Source organism: Lissotriton vulgaris, chromosome 2_1, assembly GCF_964263255.1.
Source record: "Lissotriton vulgaris chromosome 2_1, aLisVul1.2, whole genome shotgun sequence".
NCBI classification, from domain to species: Eukaryota; Metazoa; Chordata; class Amphibia; order Caudata; family Salamandridae; genus Lissotriton; species Lissotriton vulgaris.
The window spans coordinates 1,837,897,192-1,837,917,446 of NC_141687.1; the positions used below are offsets into that span (position 1 = coordinate 1,837,897,192).

Consider the following 20,255-nt stretch of genomic DNA (forward strand, 5'->3'; position numbering starts at 1 on the left):
GATAGGAGAGCCTAACAAATAGAAAATTACATAGATAAAATTAAACACTCATTGTATGATGCAGTATTAGACTAAAGGATAACATATTTGACATTCACCAACAGCTATTCAGTATTTTGACTGGAAAAGAGTGCATAGCTACAAGACTACTGGACTCATCTCTTGGGCAAAGGGGGCTGATTTCCTCTACTATGTCATTAACAATTAAAAAGAGCATATGAAGCCAATAATCAGTTTCCACAAGCAGACATTTTGCGGTCTACCATAATGTCTATTAAAATGTAACATTTAAACAGATGTGAACAGTGAGCCCCAAGTTTCAGAGAACATAATGCTACCCTACGAGCACAACCTTTATCAGGGGCAATGGGAGCAGAGGCAGCGAAATCTCAAATGTCAAAATGGTATCAAGTGGGCATTGTGTAACTATGGGGCATGATGTCATAAGTGAGGAACATGATGTGAGACTATTCACATGTCTCCTCCAAACAACAACAATAAAGAAAAGTATGGACAGGATAGAGGCAAAGGGGGACCACAGAAGAATACGAGGAACAGGACCGGGCTAATAGCTCACACTCCTCTCTTGTGTTCTAAAATGAACAAGCAGTTAGCTGTGCATAACCTCATTACAATGTGCTTATGAATTTCCACTTTCAGAGAAGGCGTACACTGAAATGAAAGAAAAATGCTACTTACCAGTATGCATCTGTTCTTGACATGTAGGGCTGCAGAGTCACACACTAGTGCATAGATCGCCATCTGGTGGTGGGCCCGGATGATTACACTTTGTTGTTGTCTTGGAAGAGTCTTTGCTTGGTAGATGACTCCTCCTCTAGAGCATAGTGCGCATGGACATCGACTCCATCTTCAGATTGTTTTTCGCTATTGGGGAAATTATGGAGTTGTAGGAGTACAGAAAAAGATGTCCATGTCTAGTGTATCTAATCAAGATATTACTGGAATAGATATAGGTAGCTGGGGAGGGGGGTGAGCGTGTGTGACTCTGCAGCCCTACCTGCCAAGAACAGATGCATACTGGTAAGTAGCATTTTCCGTTCGAGGCATATGGGCTGCAGATCACACACTAGTGCATTGATTGCATAGCAGTTCTCTCCCTTAGCGGCGACCACCAGTATCTGTTGCAGCAGTTTGAAATAATGTTTTGAGTACAGCCTGGCCCACACTAGCTTGTTGTTTTGCTTGCACATCTACACAGTAGTGTTTTGTGAATGTGTGCAGTGTAGACCATGTAGCTGCTTTTCAGATATCAATTAAGGGAATATTTCCTAAAAATGCCAAAGATGCCCCTAGTTTACGGGTGGATTGAGCCCTAGGGGGAGAGAGTGTTTTGCTTTTTGGTAACAAATTTGAATATATTTGACAATCCATCTTGCAATCCCAGCTTTTGAAATAGGATTACCTTTATGTGGAGGAGAAAAGGATACAAACAATTGTTTTGTTTTACGAAATGGTGTTGTCCTATCAATATAGTAGAGGAGAGCTCTTTTGACATCTAATGTATGGAAAGCTCTTTCAGCAACTGTCTCTGGTTGAGAGAAGAATACTGGCAACTCAATAGATTGATTGAGGTGGAACGGTGAAATGACTTTTGGAAGGAATTTGGGGGTTGTTTTTAGAACCACTTTGTTGTGATGGAGTTGTAAGAATGGTTCTTAAATTGTTAATGCCTGGATCTCACTTACTCTTCTGAGTGAGGTAATAGCAATTAAAAAAGCAACTTTCCATGAAAGGAACTGTAATTCACACGTATGCAAGGGTTCAAATGGAGCACCCATAAGTCTAGTGAGAACAATATTTAGATTTCATACAGGGGAGGGTGGTAGCCTGGGAGGAATTATTCTTTTGAGTCCTTCCATTAATGCTTTGATGGCAGGTACTCCGAATAATGACAGATGTTGTCTGTTTTGAAGGTAAGCTGCTAAAGCAGCAAGATGTAATCTGATTGGGGAGTATGCTAAACTACAGCTTTGCAGATGGAGCAGGTAACATAGGATGTTTTGGATAGAAACATCTAGTGGGTTAATGTTGTTATTTGTGCAATACAAAGCAAACCTTTTCCACTTGCCTGCATAGCATGCTCTAGTGGTGGGACGTCTACCTTCTTTTATAACATTCATGCAATCAGGTGGAGATTAAGGCATCCAAACCTCAGGAGCCAAATCGCTAGGTTGAGCTGCATGGGGTCCGGATGCACGATCTCTCCATGGTTCTGTGTCAGTAGGTGTGGAGAGAGTTTTAATTTATGATGTGGTACTACTGAGAGCTCTAGTAGTGTGGGTTACCACGGTATTCTTGCCCACGTTGGTGCAATGAGAATCCATGTGAGGGAGTGTTGCTGTAGCTTGCCCACCACTAACAGAATGAGTGGGAGAGGCGGAAAAGCGTACGCAAATCTGTCTGACCAACTCATCCATATCGCATTGCCTTTGGACAATGGGTGTGGATACCTGGCGGCGAAGCTTGGGCATTTGGAGTTGAGGTGTGTGGCGAACAGATCTATCTCCTGTTGACCCCACTTGTGAAAGAACGGTTGAAGAACTTGAGGACGGAAGTTCCCACTCGTGTATCTGTTGTCTTTGACGACTTAACAGATCCTAACTTGATTGTAAACTCCTGGTAGATGCTCTGCCAACAGAAAGATTTTTGGAGGAATGGCCCACCTCCATATGCTCTGCGCCAGCCGGGTGAGCTGTAAGAAGTGTGTTCCTCCCTGTTTTTGGATGTAGTACATGGCTGTCATATTGTCGGTACGGACTAATACAGCCTTGCTTGATAGGTAATGTTGAAATGACTTTAGAGCTAGAAAAATGGCTAGCAACTCAGATGGTTTATGTGCAGTAGCTTTTGTTGTGGTGTCCATGTGCCCTGTACTGTGTGCTCTTCCAAATGCGCTCCCCAGCCTAAGATAGATGCTTCTGTGGTTAGCACCACCTGTGGAACTGGCTCTATGAACGCTGGCCTTTTGAAAGGTTTTTGGTGTTCCACCACTGCAGAGAGTGATGTGTCCGGTCGTCCACCACCACCAGATCTGTTAGTTGTTGTTGAGCCTGGTTCCATTGGCTTGCCACACACTCTTGCAGGGGGCGCATTTGGAGTCTTGGTTGTGGCACTATGAAGATGCAAGATGTCATCATTCCAATTAATTGTATGAACACTCGAGCTGGAAGTGAGTGTTGCAGCTGGAAATGTTGTATAAGAGCTTGCATACTTTGTATCCTTGCTGGATTGGGGATGCAATTGCTTTGGAGGTATCTATTGTGGCACCCAGATACTGTTGAGACAGGGGTGGTTGGAGATGTGACTTCTTTTGATTTATTGTGAAGCCGAGCTTGTGTAACAGGCAGATGGTCTGATGCGTGGGCTGCACGCACTGGTGGTATGACTTGGATTTTATTAGCCAGTCATTTAGGTATGGGAAGACATGAATGTTGTCCCTTCTCAAGTGTGCTGCTACTACTGCTACACACTTTGTGACAACTCGAGGTGCTGTAGTTACTCCGAAAGGGAGTACCTTGAACTGGTAATGCTGACCGTCTAGAACGAACCGAAGGTACTTTCTGTGAGCTTGGTGGATGGGAATGTGGAAGTAGGTGTCCTTGAGATCAAGGGTGGCAAGGAAGTCCCCTTGTTTTAACAGAGGAAGGACCTGCTGTAATGTGACCATATGGAAGTGGTCAGACAGTATGTAAAGATTTAGGGGTCTCAGGTCTAGTAGGGAGACGTCCTTTTTGGGGGTAAGAAAATATAAAGGGAGTAAACTTCTGTGTTTTGATGGTGTACTGGGACTGGCTCCATTGCATTCTTTTGCAGTAGAGAAGCAACCTCTTGTTTTAGGAGTGTGAGATACTCCTGTGACATGAGACGCTGTCTGGGTGGTATTGTTGGAGGAGTGAAAGTGAGCTCCAGGCAATAACCTGACTGTACTATTTGTCTCACCCATCTGTTTGTGGTGATGGAGTTCCAGACAGGTAGGAACTGTTGTAATCTCACCCCGACAGGAGTGGAATGGTCTGGGGGGAGGGGAGGGAAGTCACTGCTTAGGACTGGAGAAGTTGCGGTTGTTGTTACCTCTGCCTCTACCTCTAGTGTTGTTACATCTATATCCTCATCTGTAATAACCTCTATTGGGCGAGGATTGGGTGAGCGCCTTGTAAGAAGAGGAGGCGTTGTCTGTTTGAAAGCCTTTGGAGGCGCCCCTGTTAGAGGAGCGACGAAAGGACGCTCGGGGAGTTTGTAAGGCTCCCATGGATTTTGCTGTGTCCGTATCCTTTTTCATTTTCTCCAGTGCATTATCAACTGTAGGATCAAAAAGATGTTGCTGGTCGAAAGGTTGATTAAGGATACAGGTCTGTACCTCTGGTTTGAACCCAGAGATGTGCAACCAGGCAGGTCTACGTAAAAGTACGCATGTATTGCTCTAGAGGTTGTGTCAGCAGTATCTAAAGCACAACAAATTGAGGTATTGGTAATGACCTTGCCTTCTTGTATTAGGTCAGAAGCCCTGGCCTTATATTTATCTGGGAAATGTTGCATAAGTGTTTCTAGTTCATCGTAATGAGCTTGATCATATCTTGCTAACAGGGCTTGAGTGTTAGCAATTCTCCAGACATTGGCTGCTTGTGAGATGGTTTGTTTTCCTGAAGCATCTAAAAGTTTGGACTTCTTATCAGGGGTGGAGCATCCCCTGTTGTCTGCAAGTTAGCTCTCTTCCTAGCGTTTGAGACTACTAAAGAGTCTAATGGCAACTTGCCTTTGATATATGCTGGGTCTGTTGGAGCTGCTTTATACTTCTTTTCTAATCTGGGATTAATTACTCTGGCTCTGAAGGGGTCTTTGAATACCTCTGGTGCGTGTTTTACCACTCCCCAAAGCATTGGTAATGTGGTTGTGGTTTTCTGTGATGGTAGTAATGTATCCATAAGATGTTTTTGATCGGTGTGCACCTGGACCCGAAGGTGGAGGTGAAACCAAAGCCTGGCATGGTATTGGGGTGTGAACAGGCTCAACGCTTGTACTCACGACCTGTTAACCAGTTGGAAGAAGATAGTCATCTTCTGATTGTCCTTTGGCTCCGGAAGCTGAATCCTCTGCTTAAGAAACGACGTTGTCCTTCTGTTGTTCTTCGGGCTCTAGATCGATTCGAGCCTCGTCTACGATGAGATCTGGTGTCGATGAAGAGGACTGAGCCATGACTCTTCGAGCTCGACGGTCTCTGATAGTTTTCTTGGACCGGAACAAAGCGTAGGCCTGGTAATCTCAACTCTTGTGCTCTGGGGACAAGCACAGATTGCATAACTCATGTAGATCAGTGTGGGGAAATCTGTGTTCACACTGAGGGCACTTCTTGAAGGGTGTTCTTTCCATGAGCCAAAGGCCCAATGGTGCAGTTGGGCCCGACGAGCGCTGGAATCAAGAAGCGCAAGACTTTCTTCGACGCGAGTAACAGGAAATCACGATCGAAGACAATACCGGTGGTATGATGGAGGACTGGAAGTCGAAAGGAGATCGATAACGGGACCGAACAATAAACACATCCGAGCCTGATGGCAGAAAAAACAATCTGAAGATGGAGTTGATGCCCATGCGCACTACGCTCTACAGGAGGAGTCATCTACCAAACAAAGACTCTTCCAAGACAAGAACAAAGTGTAATCATCCGGGCCCACCACCAGATGGCGATCTATGCACTAGTGTGTGATCCACAGCCCATATACCTTGAACATAATCTTTTTTTAAACGTGTCCTTTCATGCTGAGAACACATTTGCAAACTACAAAACTGAGTTAAAACAGCCCTGTGAAGGAATATAATAGGAACTTTCCAGGAGTCTGCGACTACAATTCAGATTTCAGAAGCCAGGCATTTTACTGAAAAATAGAATTCAACCCGTCATTAAAGTGCTGCAAAAAAGGATGAAAACCATGAGAGGTAAAAAATTGCTTTTAATAAAACTAGATTGTTAAAAAAAAATGTATACACCAGAAAATATTTACGTTTATTCGGACAAACATACTCACTCCAGTGCACTCCTCAAAAGGATTAGTCGGAGGTTACCGAACAGGTCCAAGCAGCAGACCCACTTTGGGGTTTGAGACATTAATACATTCAGGTGAATTAATTCTGTCCACTGCCTATGGTCTTCACTTATTTTTCCATACACTGAACCGAGCAAAGTCTTAAACACAAACTCAAGTTAGCACTAATAAATGTGGGTGAATCTTCAGGCCTTGAGTAATTACATTTGCTAATTACTCGTGATTAACTGAGCAGATGGTGACCACTTTTGCCATAACTTACTCAACACAGGGCAATGGAGTCCTCAGATCCAGGCAATGGCTACAGTAATTCCTTTGTTCTTCAGCAATAAATATTATCTTTCTTAAGAGGTCCCCTGAGTCGAGTAGTGCATCTTCACCGTATTTACTGTGACAGGGAAGGAGCATTGTCAACACAGAAGGCACTGCGTGTCCAGCACTGCAGTATAAAAGCATCCTCCTCCGGAAACAGGTAGTGCACGCTTGTAGAGAGTAAGCATTTCTTATAACACTGTGTTAAATCTGGAGGCTGCTAAAACAATTGATTCAGACATACTTACATAGGGCCCAGACTACAAATAAAAATGGAATAAACTAAAAGGTGACTCGATCACTCCAGGTTAGGAATTATGGAATATCAAACAGGAGACGAAAAGAGGTAGACCAGCGTAACAGCTTGAATGCAAGAGCTGTGAACGAAAAGCACCAAAGACTGGATATACTTTTCTAAATTGGTCCTTGATGATTTAAAAGCTGCAACACAGTGCATGGAATTTGAGAGTTTGAGCATCACCAGTCTTAAAAATGACTATTCTTTAGGCATTCAACAATGTCAAGTCCAGCTTGTTTTTCAAAAGGTCCCTCATTCAGGGAGAGGCACTGCATGTATTCTCTTATACTTACACACTAAAATGCATGGGCAGCCTTAAAAAATTCACATGAAAGAAGCATTCATGATTCCACTAATAAAAAATAGGTTCTCTGTTACCAAACAATAGCATAAAGCGTAAAAATCTATACTCAGTGCAAATGCTCTAATTTGTTCAAATGTTCAGTGTGGCTTCTGATTATCAGATTTGGGACTCATCAGGGGTTTCTCCTTTAGACACATCCAGCAGAGCCAGTCCTTGGATTTCCTCGAAGAGTGCGTACAAGCTGGGCTCCAGACTCTGTCGGTACTCCTCATATTCTTCCTGTGGCATTATGGTATCAGTCGTGGCCTCACGGTGAGCGAGTTGGGCTTCCTCAGCAGAGCGCGTCACCTCTTTCACCAGCTCAGACTTCATCAGTTGTGAGTTCTGTGGCAATAGTTCTGCCTCTGGTGACTGATATGGCCTGTTGCTAACAATCTCAAGTCTGATGGTGGCTGTGTGGCATCGGGACGTCTGCACGGATATTCGCACCTGGCAGGAAGGTAAAAAGCAGAAATAAACCAAATTATTCCATTATTAGCAGGCCAATGTCCTACCCTTTAGCAGATGGATTACTTGCCCTCCAAACTATTCTTTTTATTTAATGACCACCGCATGGATTTAGGATGCTGGGTGACAGTGCTTCATACGGTCCATCCCCTAATGAATATGAAGTAGCCAAGTACATTGCTATGTGCTAGAGTGTGAAAGAGAGCTATCCGCTCATTTGGACAGAATGTTGAGGACAAGCCCTAAGCGCTAAGCCTTATTATATAGGCAATAAAATACAGAAAGATACCAAGGCCACCACAGATCCAGGGGTGAAATAAAGTACAAAGCAGTCTTAAGTGACCACAGTGATAATTCCACACATGAAAGGGTGACATACACACAATGCTGGTGAATCATGCATCCACAGTCTTACGTAGAATGTCAATTTGTGTACTGCATTGGTAAATAAAGATAATTTAGGCACAAACATATTTGATATAGCTATCTTGACAGGAGAAATGTGTGTAAATGGACATACTCAACAGCTGTTAAAAAAACAGAACAAATGCAGCTTTTCTTTCACTCCATACCACGGTCTTGATGATACCCAGCTCGGGGTCTACTTCAAGGCCAATGTACGAGTGAGGATACTTGTTCAGTCCTTCCTGTTAATTTGCAGCAATTATGCTACACATGGCTAAAGAATGAGGTAGTAAATTCATGACACATTTCTCTGTCCTCCGTCCAACCACATAGATATATGCTTCCTTCTGAAGAAGTAGGTGAGTAGATCATAATTGCCAAGCACCTTCTTTATGGATCATAATGGAAAAGTCGGAGTTTCAAAGATCAGCTCACAGGTGGTAAAGGCAGACATTCTCACATCAATACAACAGCTATTTTGCAGCACCATACTTTTGGATATGCAAGATTCTAGTGACCAGGCAGCTGCAATCAACAATGCAGAAACAATCACACCAGGAATCGATTTGCCTAATACTCACCGTGACATGGTCAAACAGGCCAAAGGAAACAGACTCAGCCCCCACAGGAGTGACGCCAATCCTATGCTTGGAGCGTTGGAGGGATCCTGCACGCCACTCCGACCCTCCGCCAGGCTGGCAGCAGATCACTAAACCCTCTTTGTTTTTCAGATACGCAGCACCCTTGATCCCGAACCTGTTGGAAGCAAAAAAAATCAGGGAAACGCCCAACAAGGAAAGCTAAGTTCCAAAGTTCTATAAATTAACATCTAGGATTTGAAGAAAACGTCTTTTCATGGGAGCACCAATTAAATCCATCAATCATGACGGAAATCAAATGCCAGCGTATATAATGAATACAGTCACTGCCAGAGGACACCAGGTGAGGTCTACTAGAATGTTTGTGTTTTTTTTTATAATTTGCTTTGCTTTATGAGCAGTAGAAAATAGCATTTAGGTATAGGGGCACACCTTCACTTACAATTTAAATACATTGAGACTGATTTCCAAAGATTTTCCTGGGCTTAGTATAGTCAAGAGCCGTAGCACATCACAGGTCCATATATTACTTGGTATAAGACAGTTTTAAGACTGCATTAACCCAAGGAAAAACACTCAGTAAATCAGGACCGAGCTCTTAGCCAAGCTAACATCGTATTGGAACTGCCATTCAATCCAATATAGCGGTCATGGTATTTTTCAAGGACATCAATAGACTCCAGGGAATATTGTCCTTTTAATGCCCAGTATCCAAGCACAATATGCAAATATATTCAGTAAACAAGAGAATCTAGGACATATGAAATGCAGAATGCAGTGAAACTGAATGTATTTACCGTCAAAAGCTTTGTAGGAGCAGGACATCCTGGGTCTTACTTTCATTGATTATGCAAGAATAAAAATCCTACCTACTATTGGAGTGTTCCTTACATTGAGAGCGTTCTTGTACATCTCTGAACACCGTTGGTCTAGCTCTAAGAATGATTAAACCTGAGCAGATGAGACTGTCCCCTTAGTACATGTCTACTTTCATTTCATACCAAAGCGTATAGGCATATAGAGGCTGAAAGCAGGATTCGTTGCTGCACCATATAGAACAAGCATTTGCAATGCAATAGGTCTCGCATTTGCAAGAGTTTAAGCTATTGACATTGTAAATGACAAAACCTTTTACTTATGTCTTTTGAAAATTTGCAAGTGATGCGTAAACATGCACTTTGTACTCATAGTCGTTGCTTACAAGAGGCAAGGCTGGCGCCTCTTTTACTGCCAGCTTTGCTTCTCGTAATCAAGTACAAAGTGTGTGTTTACGCACCGCTTACAGGATTTCAAAACTTATAAATGAAAGACATTGTCATTTATAATGCCAATTGCTCAAACTCTTGCCAAAGCAAGACCTATTGCATTGCAAATGATTTTTTTGTATAGCACACAACTCCAGTTGCATCAAAACGTACTCTTGTCTCTGAAAATGAGGGCAGGTTCTAAAACCCCCTTTTCAAGTAATCCTCACACTGAGTGAGCACGTGACTGATGAAGGAGCACCTCCGGGGGCAGCTGGAAAACGTGCACTCCTGAGTGCTTACATAAGCTAGCAAAGTCAAATTCCTTCTCTTTCCCTTTGTGCCGCACTTTCTTACTTCTGGAATGTTGCAAAGACCATCCTTAAGGCAACTCCTGACTAATCTATGCAAAGGAATGGCCTCTGCAGAGTCAATTGTCATGGGGTTTGTGGTTTTCACATCTGCAGACAACACACAAAACCTGTTTTGGAACGAATACTCTAGCCATGAAAACAAGATCCAGTTGAAACATTCCTCAATGGCAAGCTAAACTTGGATGGAAGTGGGGACACCCCCGCGACAACGGCCCCCAGCTGTGTGTGTGCCCCTCGTGTGTCTCTCGCTGCTGCTCGCAGTCTCGTTCTGCCGGTCTGCCTGCCTCCCTAGCTGCCTGCCTCACTGCACTGTTCCCCAGCTGTTCGCTGTATATTTGTTAAAGTTGTTGTATTATTGTGCACAAATTCGTTTTATAGTCGTTGTATTTTGTGCTTTCCCGTTCTGCCTGCCTACTCCGCTCTCCGCTTCCCACTGCCGTTCTCGCGGCCACGCCCCCTTTTTTCCGTGTCCTCCCCGCTCCTGCCTCCCAGCTGCTCCTCCCTCCCACTTAGCCTTAAATGGCGACCACACGGACGCACAGCGGTCACGCGCAGCGGGCGCGCCAATTGTGCGCCAAAGGCAAGCCTGTCTGCGTCCGTCCGCGCCTGGACCACGCCCAGCGCCAGGACCCCTGGCCCCGACAACGCCTGCCCACACGACGGACCTATGACGCCGCCATCCTCAACGCACTCAACGCCGGCCGAACCCCCGCCTGCTGCCGAGCCACCCCGAAACGCACCCACGGACCCTTCACCTGCCAAGCCTGCAAATTCACCTGCCTCAGGACCTGCACAGCACCCGCCAAGCCGAGCACCCGCTGCAACTACCTGAAGTGCATCCTGCTCAACACCCGCTCCGTCCACAGACACGCCGTCGAACTCTGGAACCTGCTCGACACCACATCACCAGACGTCGCCTTCCTCACGGAAACCTGGATGAACACCTCCTCTGCGCCCGACATCGCCATCGCCATCCCGGACGGATACAAGATCATTCGGAGGGACCGCATGAACCAGACTGGAGGAGGCATCGCCATCGTACACAAGAACACCATCCGCATCACGACCGACTCCAGCGACACCTTCCCCGCCGCAGAGCACCTCCACTGCCAGATACACACCGACCCAAAGACAACCCTCAGAGGCACCCTCGTCTACAGACCCCCGGGACCACGCACACAATTCAGCGAAGACATCACAGACTTCATCAGCCTGCACGCCCTCCCCTCCGCGGACTACATCCTCCTAGGGGACTTCAACTTCCACCTGGAGAGCAACAAGGACCGCACACTGCCTCCCTGCTGGACAACCTAGCAAACCTCGGACTCAAGCAACTGGTCAACACCCCCACTCACTACGCAGGCCACACGCTTGATCCCGTCTTCTCATCCAGCAAGCACATCACCTTCAGCCACTCAACCGGACTTCACTGAACCGCCCACAGCTGCGTCCACTTCAGCTTCAGAAGAACAACGACCCACCACCACCCGCAACAGGCTCCTCACAGGAGCTGGAGCAAGATCACAGCAGAGCAGCTCACCACCTCCCTCAGCCAGAACCCGCCCGCAAGCACAACTGACCCCACAGAAGCAGCCCACAACTTCACACAGTGGCTGACCGCCTGCGCAGATGACCTCGCACCACTGAAGAACCCTCCCAGCAGACCCAGAAGCAAGAAAGCCAACTGGTTCACCGACGAACTCAAGGACTCCAAGAAGAACTGCCGCACCCTCGAGAAAGCCTGGCTCCTCAACCAGACCAGAGACAACATGACCACCCTCAAACAAGCCACCCGCAAGCACTCATCCGCACTACCAAGAAGAAAACACTGAAGGAACGACTGGACAACAACGCCCACAACAGCAAGTAACTCTTCAGCATCGTCAAGGAGTTCTCCAACCCCAGCACCGGCAACAACGACATCACTCCTTCTCAAGACCTCTGCGACTCTCTCGCCTCGTTCTTCCACCGCAAGATCGCCGACATCCACAACAGCTTCGGCGCACCATCCACGCACCCTACCGTCGAACCAACGCCCCCCACGCCACCCTCCGCATTTGGACCACGGTGACCACCGAAGACACAGCCCGCACGATGAACACCATCCACTCCGGATCTCCAACCGACCCCTGCCCCCACCACGTCTTCAACAAGGCCGACTCCATCATCGCACCCCAACTGCAGGACATCATCAACTTCTCCTTCAACACCGCCACCTTCCTGGAGAGCTGGAAGCACGCCGAGATCAGTGCCCTACTGAAGAAACCAACAGCGGACCCCACCAACCTCAAGAACTTTCGCCCCATCTCGCTCCTCCCTTTTCCTGCCAAAGTCATCGAGAAGAACGTCAACAGACAGCTTGCCGCCTTCCTCGAGACGAACGGATCCCTTGACCCCTCGCAGTCCGGTTTCCGAGCCAACAACAGCACCGAGACCGCCCTCATCGCAGCCACCGACGACATCAGAACCCTGCTCGACAACGGGGAAACAGCGGCCCTCATCCTCCTGGATCTCTCCGCAGCGTTCGACACTGTCTGCCACCGCACCCTAGTCCAACGCCTCAGCAACACAGGTGTCCAAGAGAAGGCTCTGGAATGGATCATCTCGTTCCTCGCCGGAAGAACACAGAGAGTCCGCCTCCCCCCGTTTCGATCCGAGGCCACCGAAGTCATCTGCGGCGTACCGCAAGGATCATCACTCAGCCCCACCCTCTTCAACGTCTACATGAGACCCCTTGCAGCCATCGCACGCCAACACAACCCCAACATCATCTCCTACGCCGACGACACCCAACTGATCCTCTCTCTCACCAGTGACCCCGCCAACGCCAGAACTAGCCTACACGAAGGGATGAAAGACGTCGCCGAGTGGATATAGAACAGCCGCCTTAAACTGAACTCAGACAAGACGGAAGTCCTCATCCTGGGACCATCGCCCTCCGCCTGGGACGACACCTGGTGGCCCCCGGCCCTAGGCAGCGTATCCAAACCAACAGACCACGCACGCAACCTGGGCTTCATCCTGGACTCCTCCCTCTCGATGACCAGACAAGTCAACGCCGTCTCCTCATCATGCTTCAACACTTCCGATGGATCCCGACCGAAACCAGGAAGACGGTCACCCAGGCACTCGTCACAAGCCGACTGGACTACGGAAACACCCTCTACGCCGGAACCACTGCCAAGCTACAGAAAAGACTCCAACGCATCCAGAACGCCTCCGCCCGACTCATCCTGGACATCCCCCGACGCAGCCACATCTCCGGACACTTGAGGGACCTGCACTGGCTCCCCGTCAGCAAGAGTATCACGTTCAGACTCCTCACCCAGGCACACATGTCCCTCCACTACCTGGGCCCCAAGTACCTCAACGACCGCCTGACCTTCTACACGCCCACCCGCCAGCTACGTTCGACAAGCCTCACCCTCGCCGCCGTACCACGCACCTGAAGAGCCACCGCCAGAGGAAGATCCTTCTCCTACCTGGCAGCCAAGACAGGGAACTCCCTCCCCACCCACCTCCGGCTGACCCAGGACCATCTCGCCTTCAGGAGACAACTCAAGACCTGGCTGTTCGAGCAATAGCAGACCCCCCTTTCCCCAAGCGCCTTGAGACCCTCCGGGTGAGTAGTGCGCTATACACATGCTATGATTGATTGATTGAATGATGTAGACCTGAATGGAAATAAAATGGAGGAGCTGCTGCTAAACAAGGCTACCAACATTTGGCTGACAACAACGTAAGTTAGGCTACACCAGCAGGAATTTACTCCCACAAGGGATCGGCTAGGCAGAGTGGTGGAGTGGCATGACGGGGCGACAAGGTAGTCAGTGGTTTCAAAACTTCCCTGCGAGGCTGGCGGTCAACCACAAAACAACCGCCAAAGACCTATATGTTTTGTGTTATCTTATATGTATCTTCTAGACACGAGACCATCAGCACATATCTGCATTTTCTATGTGTACAAGTCAGAAGGGGAAATAAGCACAGGCTGATTTGCCCAATCGTTTGCCCCACAAATACATGTAACCAATACTGATAGACAAGTGCCCCGGGGGGACCAGTCGTGAAATGTTGCTATTTGTTATATGTCTTGTCACATGTTGTAATGTGAAAATACCAATAAAATTATTTAAAAGAAAAAAAAAAGAGATTGTTGTGTTCATATTATGTTTTAATATGCTTTGGAATTGTTTTCCTTCAAGCTTCTGTATCTCAGCTATGTCTTAACATTCTATGTGGTTGGTTTGAGGACAGTTGCTGTGGAAGAAGACCTGTGTAGGCTGTGTCCTACCTTGTTCCTGTGTTCTTGCAATAAATCCTATTTTACTTCAACTACCAGTTTCCTGACTTTACAATTGGCGACGAGGGTGGGATCAATGGAGGCAACTGGGAACGTCAAATGTTCAAAGCAGTTTGGTCTTATAGAACTAATGTTCATGAGGCACTGAAGATGTCTCCTTTTGATTATGAGAGGACGTACAGCCAGAACCAAGTGTAATCCTGATTGGTTGCATAAGAGTGTATGTCATGATATTAGTATGGATTCAGTCAGGAATAGTGTTCTTGAGAAACGTTTACAGTACAAACGTATTTTTGATAACAAGTTTAGTGGAGGTTCCGCTGATGTCAAAGTTGGAATGTGGGTTAAAGTTAAAAAACCTTGGAAGGTTCGTAAGGGAGAGTCTCAATTCTTTCAACCACTTAAGATCAAGAAGGTATTACGTAATGCAGTTCTTCTAAGTGATGGGAAGGTTTGGAACATTAGAAGAATTGCCATTTATAGGGGAAAGAATTATTTTCCTATTCCTTCTGGGAGGAGGGATTTAAGCGATTTGGATGATGTTTTGGAGGAGGGACCAGGTGTTGAGATTTCCTTGTCTCATCCTTCTGATTTATCTGAAGTTTCTCCTAGAAATTCTTCTGATATTATTCCTGAAGTCTCTTCTGGAAATCCTTCTGATGTTTCTCCTGAATTACCTGATGATGTTTCCCCTGATAATATGACTGAGACTGTGATCGTTAACAACTCAAACAATTCTGTTCTTAAATCTGTAACTCCAGATTTGTGTCCTGTACCCAAGAAACGTGCTATTTATAAACCTAAATGGTTAGATGATTTTGTTTGTTGATTTTGTTTTTTTTTATTTTCATAGGTGTAACTTTTCTGTTTTCTTTGTTTTCTAAAGGAGGAAGAGGTGTTGTGTTCATATTATGTTTTAATATGTTTTGGAATTGTTTTCCTTCAAGCTTCTGTATCTCAGCTATGTCTTAACATTCTATGTGGTTGGCTTGAGGACAGTTGCTGTGGAAGAACAATAGTTACTTACCTGTAAACAGGTGGTTCTCCAGTATTGGTGTCTTTCATACATTCACATGCCTGAATCATTCCCCGTCGTCGGAGTGGGAGTCCCACGGTACATAAAAAAGCAATAGTATGCCAAAAATATATAGCATATACCAGTTATACTAAACCAGGAAGTAAAGTAGCCCCAGCTACAGTAGAAAAAACGTCCACATTAGTGACTATCTGTCATTTTGTATACCCCAAACTGCAGCCAATCAGGCGATAGCACCCACCAGAAGGTTCTCCCCAGAGGCTCAGGCTGTCACATTTTCTCGCACGGAGTGATAGTAAACCAATGTATCCTAAGAGCCTCTGAAGGGGAGGTGGGCGGGTGCATGTGAATCTATGAAAGACACCAATACTGGAGAACCACCTGTTTACAGGTAAGTAACTATTGTTCTTCTCCAGTATTAGGGGTGTCTTTCATAGATTCACATGCCTGAATCAGAGTAGATAGCAGTAAATATCCTTGCTAGGCAGACGCCATGGTAACCCAGCTTCTAAAACTGTGCACATTATCATGAAATATATAAAATGCATTAACATAGCCCGAAGCATGATAAAATGCATCTAGTGAAGAATGTTCACACTGAAAACGGTATCATAAGCGTCTGACTGCAGGAAAAAAAGGAGGTGGGAACAGAGGCTCACCTTAGTTGAAAAGATTACATAGAACTGCTTGACACATGTAAACATCGGTCTCACTGGCTGCAACCAACAGTAGTGATTGGTGAAAGCATGCCTGCTAGCCTAGGTTGCCGCTCTGCCGATGAGCTGGAGAAGAACTCCAGCTAACAAAGCAGTTGAGGAAGACATTGCCCTGGCAGAGTGCGCTCTAGGGGCTGCTAGCAAAGCTGTCCAACTTGTGCATGGCAAAAAATCGATCGGAGCAGAGATCCATAATGCAACTGTTCGCCAAGATCCTGTTGGGTTTTAACTAATCGTACCCTAGTTAATAACTAAGTGATCGGATCTGCGAAATCGAACTATCCCATGTAAATAGAACATTTGAAACTTCTCCTAATATCAAGTGTATGCAAAACCCATTTGTTGATAGTGGTGGAGGAAAAGATGCCTTTAAATTAACAGGCTCGTTCCGAAAGAATTTCCGGAGGCACTGTAAGTATGACTTCCGGAGTAACGCGAACCACCACAGAGTCATAGTGAACTGTATGAAAGGGCTGAAGAACCGATAAAACCTGAACCTAACTGACTCTAATAGAGGAATGTCAAAGCCAATAAAAAGAAAATGACACCTTTCAAGTAAGTCATTTTAGACAATCACTGAGGATAGGATCAAAGGATAGCACATGAACTGCGCTATTACCACATTGAGATGTCTCGATGGTAATGGATGAACTGGCGTAGAAAAAACATTCTGAAAATTCCTTTGAAGGATTGATTTATATTTTTGGAAGAATAAAAAGATGTGGTCCTATCTCGTCGGCATCTGGAACTGCTGCCAATAAAAAACTATTAGAGTTGCATGAGGCAATCCTGAACTTGCCAGCTAAATGACAAAAAAACTGGAAGATCCTTTCTGTTTTATGAGTAAAAGGATGAAGTCCAGCCGAACAATATCAGACACCGCAAAAACATTTCCATTTGAGCCCGTGTCCCTGTTATGGCGAACACCTCCTTGCAAACCGCAGGGATGTTTAGATGGGCAAACCAAAGGTACTCAGGGGCCAGGCCGCTGACCTCAAAGATGGCGGTTCCGGGTGATAAACCTGGCCGCTCTGGAAGAAAAATAGATCCGGAGGTGGACACGACCGAATTGGTTCGCACTCCGACTGGAAAAAAGAGAAACTCAGTAAACCAGTTTTGGCGAAGCCATCAGGGGTAAAGAGGAATCCTCAACACCACTCTATCTTGTTCCTCCGCAGAACATTGAGACCCAAAGGTATCGGTGGAAAACGGAAGCAGATTGAGATCAGTTGGACGACAAACGCATTTCCCTGTAAATCCCTTTTGGGGATGCCTCCACCGTCCGAAGAAAAAACCCACTCGAGAGTGGAAATTGTCGTCCTGCTGAGAGTGCCTACCAGACTGTTTCTTGTACCAGGACTAGCAATCGCCAGAAAGTTGAGTGTGCGTTGTATCGCTCATGCCCATAGATCACAGGCTTCCTGAGGCAACAGAGCTGATCTAGCCCTTTGTGTTTAGTGACATAGTGCATACAGTTGTATTGTCTATGCGCCACAATACAGTTGTCTCCTTGAAATTATTGCGCAACAAAATTGGAGGGCAAAGAAGATGGCCCTTCGCTCAGCAGAATGATGTACCAAGTCCCTTATTTGAGGGCTCCATTTCCCGTAGACCTTCAGCCCCTAAAAGAGTGCTCCCCAATTCCCAAAGGATGCGTCTATGGTGATTGTGCAATTTGATTCTTTTGAAGGAAAAAACAAACCTTGTGTACAAATTTCTGTTTTGGATTCACCCAAGAAAAGACCTCTCGCATCGAGGAGTGATTGTAATGAGATCTTCAAATGAATCAGTGACCTGAAACCACTGCTATGCAATTGCTTTAGCAGCTTTATCCTGTGCAGAAGGAAACCAACAGGATGCAGGTTGAAATTTCGAGAATCTAATGAAATAGACTGTAATGTACGTAAATGAAACATCAAGTAGGAGCTGCAGGCTTCTCATTCGTAAAAGACAACATACCCTTGTTGGATTTGCATTGATTGCTGTTCCTAGAAAATTCTGTGTCGTAACTAGGAATAATTGGGACTTGACATGGTATATTGTCAAAAAAAACAGGCATTGAAACAGTGATCCTTCTTAAATAAACTTGTCTCAGAAATGATGAATGCGTATGTATTGCATACACAGAAGGGCTGCCAGGATCTAGATAAGAATCACGTGGAGTGGACCGAGAGTCCCAAAAGATAGGCCTGTGATAGAAAATGATTAAAACTTAGAGTAAAGAGCAGCCACGTCCCGTGCTGTGAAAGGATTGGCACCTGAACCTTGACACTCTGGAGGTCGAGTGCACTTGTCAAGTCCTCTGGCAGTAATATTTGAAAAACCTTCTTGAGGTACAACATTTGAAAAATTTTGCGCAGAGATGACAAAAATCCGGCGCTACGTTTCTGACCAGCTAGTTGATGAGGAACTGAGAGGAAAAAACCTAACTCCGTATTAGATTCAGAACCACTCCGACGGTCCCTGATGTATCCATAAGTAAATTTTGTGAATGACTCGCGCAGATGAGGTGAAAGCGGTCACCATGAAGGCATACTAGAAAAGAAATTGCCAAATTCTAGAGCATGTCCTTATGACATCACAATTAGAATTCCCAACAGACAAATGGCATCAGTGACCAAATTAAATCCCAGAGATATTCCACCCTTATCCCACTTGGAATGGACTAAGGATGGGCTCTAAAGTAAGTCGTAGTTTCCTGGAAAAAACGACTTCCTGTATACGAATTAGAGTCGAATAATACAGTTGTATACCGGATACTGGGTGGAACTTCTTGGAAGAAAATGTGAAAACTGTCCTCGGGCACCACGAAAGGGTTGATCCCTGTACTGTAGAGAACCGAAGGCGCGGTATTGTCTGGCCAATATGATGGCCCAGAAGGGACATCTATAAAAAGGTACGTCCATTATCTCAGTTTGAACTTGTGGGAGAAGAACTAAGGGTTCTTCCAACCCTAACTCCGCAACACAATACTGCAAAACTTGGAAATGCAATGTGCACTGCACAGTGTTTTGCTGATGATGATCTCCTTCCATCCTTTTTGTTAAAAATTCTAGAAGCGTCAGTTTAGGGGTTTTCATGGATACGCACATTCTGTGCCCCTATGTCAAAAATTGATCTTGTTAAGATAGCTAAAAGATTGCCTTTTGAACTGTGGATGCAGCTCTTGTAGACAACTTCTCCTCCCAAACAATACGAAGCATAGACCTTCTCTGTCGTGAGAAAGTAGACGTCAAAGAAGAACCAGAGCTGCGAGGATGTCTCTTGGTCGCCCGTGCAAAAAATGGGTCTGATTGAAGTTGAGAGACAAGACAAGCGAGTTGAAGTGTCTGGCGTTGGAAATATGTGCTTGAGGCTCGAGAGAGCCACCAGCGCCAATCTTAGGCTTAAGCAGAGCTCAAAATCTCTGCCAATCTAAAATTTAAAGAGAAAAAACCTTCCGCCTCTATCCTGGTGACAAGGGCTTGACGAAAGCGCGTCACCTTTCCTTACATGAGGAGGTTAATCCGCCAACATCCGCCGGAGGCTAGAATAATAAAGATTCATGCAAGATCTCGTCAAAGGACAGGACATGGCATCCCAAAGAAACCGAGGCTAGGAGTCTGGCTAAGTCTTAAGCCATTTCAAGAAAATATGGCGTCGAGTAAAACGACATCACTCCATTCGGAGGATCTTGCTGAAAGGATGCTACGACAAATAAGTAGGCTAAAGGAACACTGTACATAAACCCACTGGATCAAGCTTCGACGAACCTAACCTTGGACTGGGTCCAGCATCAAAGAGGTCAACCAAAAAACGTGATCCTCAGTGTCCACATAGGAAAACTGTTGCAGCCTTAAACTACTATGGAGGTGACTGCTGACGCTGTCAGTCTACAAACCCTCCGTAGACGTACTTCTTGTCGTCAACGAAACTGGTCCTAAACTTGGCCAACGCTCAATAATAAAACTCACCATCACTGAGGATGATTGATGAACAGAGTATTTTGCCGACTTAGAATGTCGTCGACGAGCCTGCTATTGACTAAGCTGAACTGTCGTCAACGGGCCAACTGTTTACGGACCTAAAGCTTGCGGGCCAACTGTCGATGTGCCCATT

The 20,255-nt window shown here is 45.8% G+C and overlaps 1 protein-coding gene across 1 annotated transcript in view; it reads right to left on the reverse strand.

Annotated features, from left to right (window-relative positions):
- Positions 1-5,948: 5,948 nt before the first annotated feature.
- Positions 5,949-20,255, reverse strand: part of DIS3L (DIS3 like exosome 3'-5' exoribonuclease) — a 408,581-nt gene continuing 394,274 nt past the window's right edge. The window contains exons 16-17 of the mRNA XM_086957989.1: positions 8,467-8,641; positions 5,949-7,462 (exon numbers count right to left, since the gene is read on the reverse strand). Coding sequence (XP_086814115.1) covers positions 7,130-7,462; positions 8,467-8,641 — 508 coding nt within the window. The 3' untranslated portion in view covers positions 5,949-7,129. The remainder of the gene's footprint in view (positions 7,463-8,466; positions 8,642-20,255) is intronic.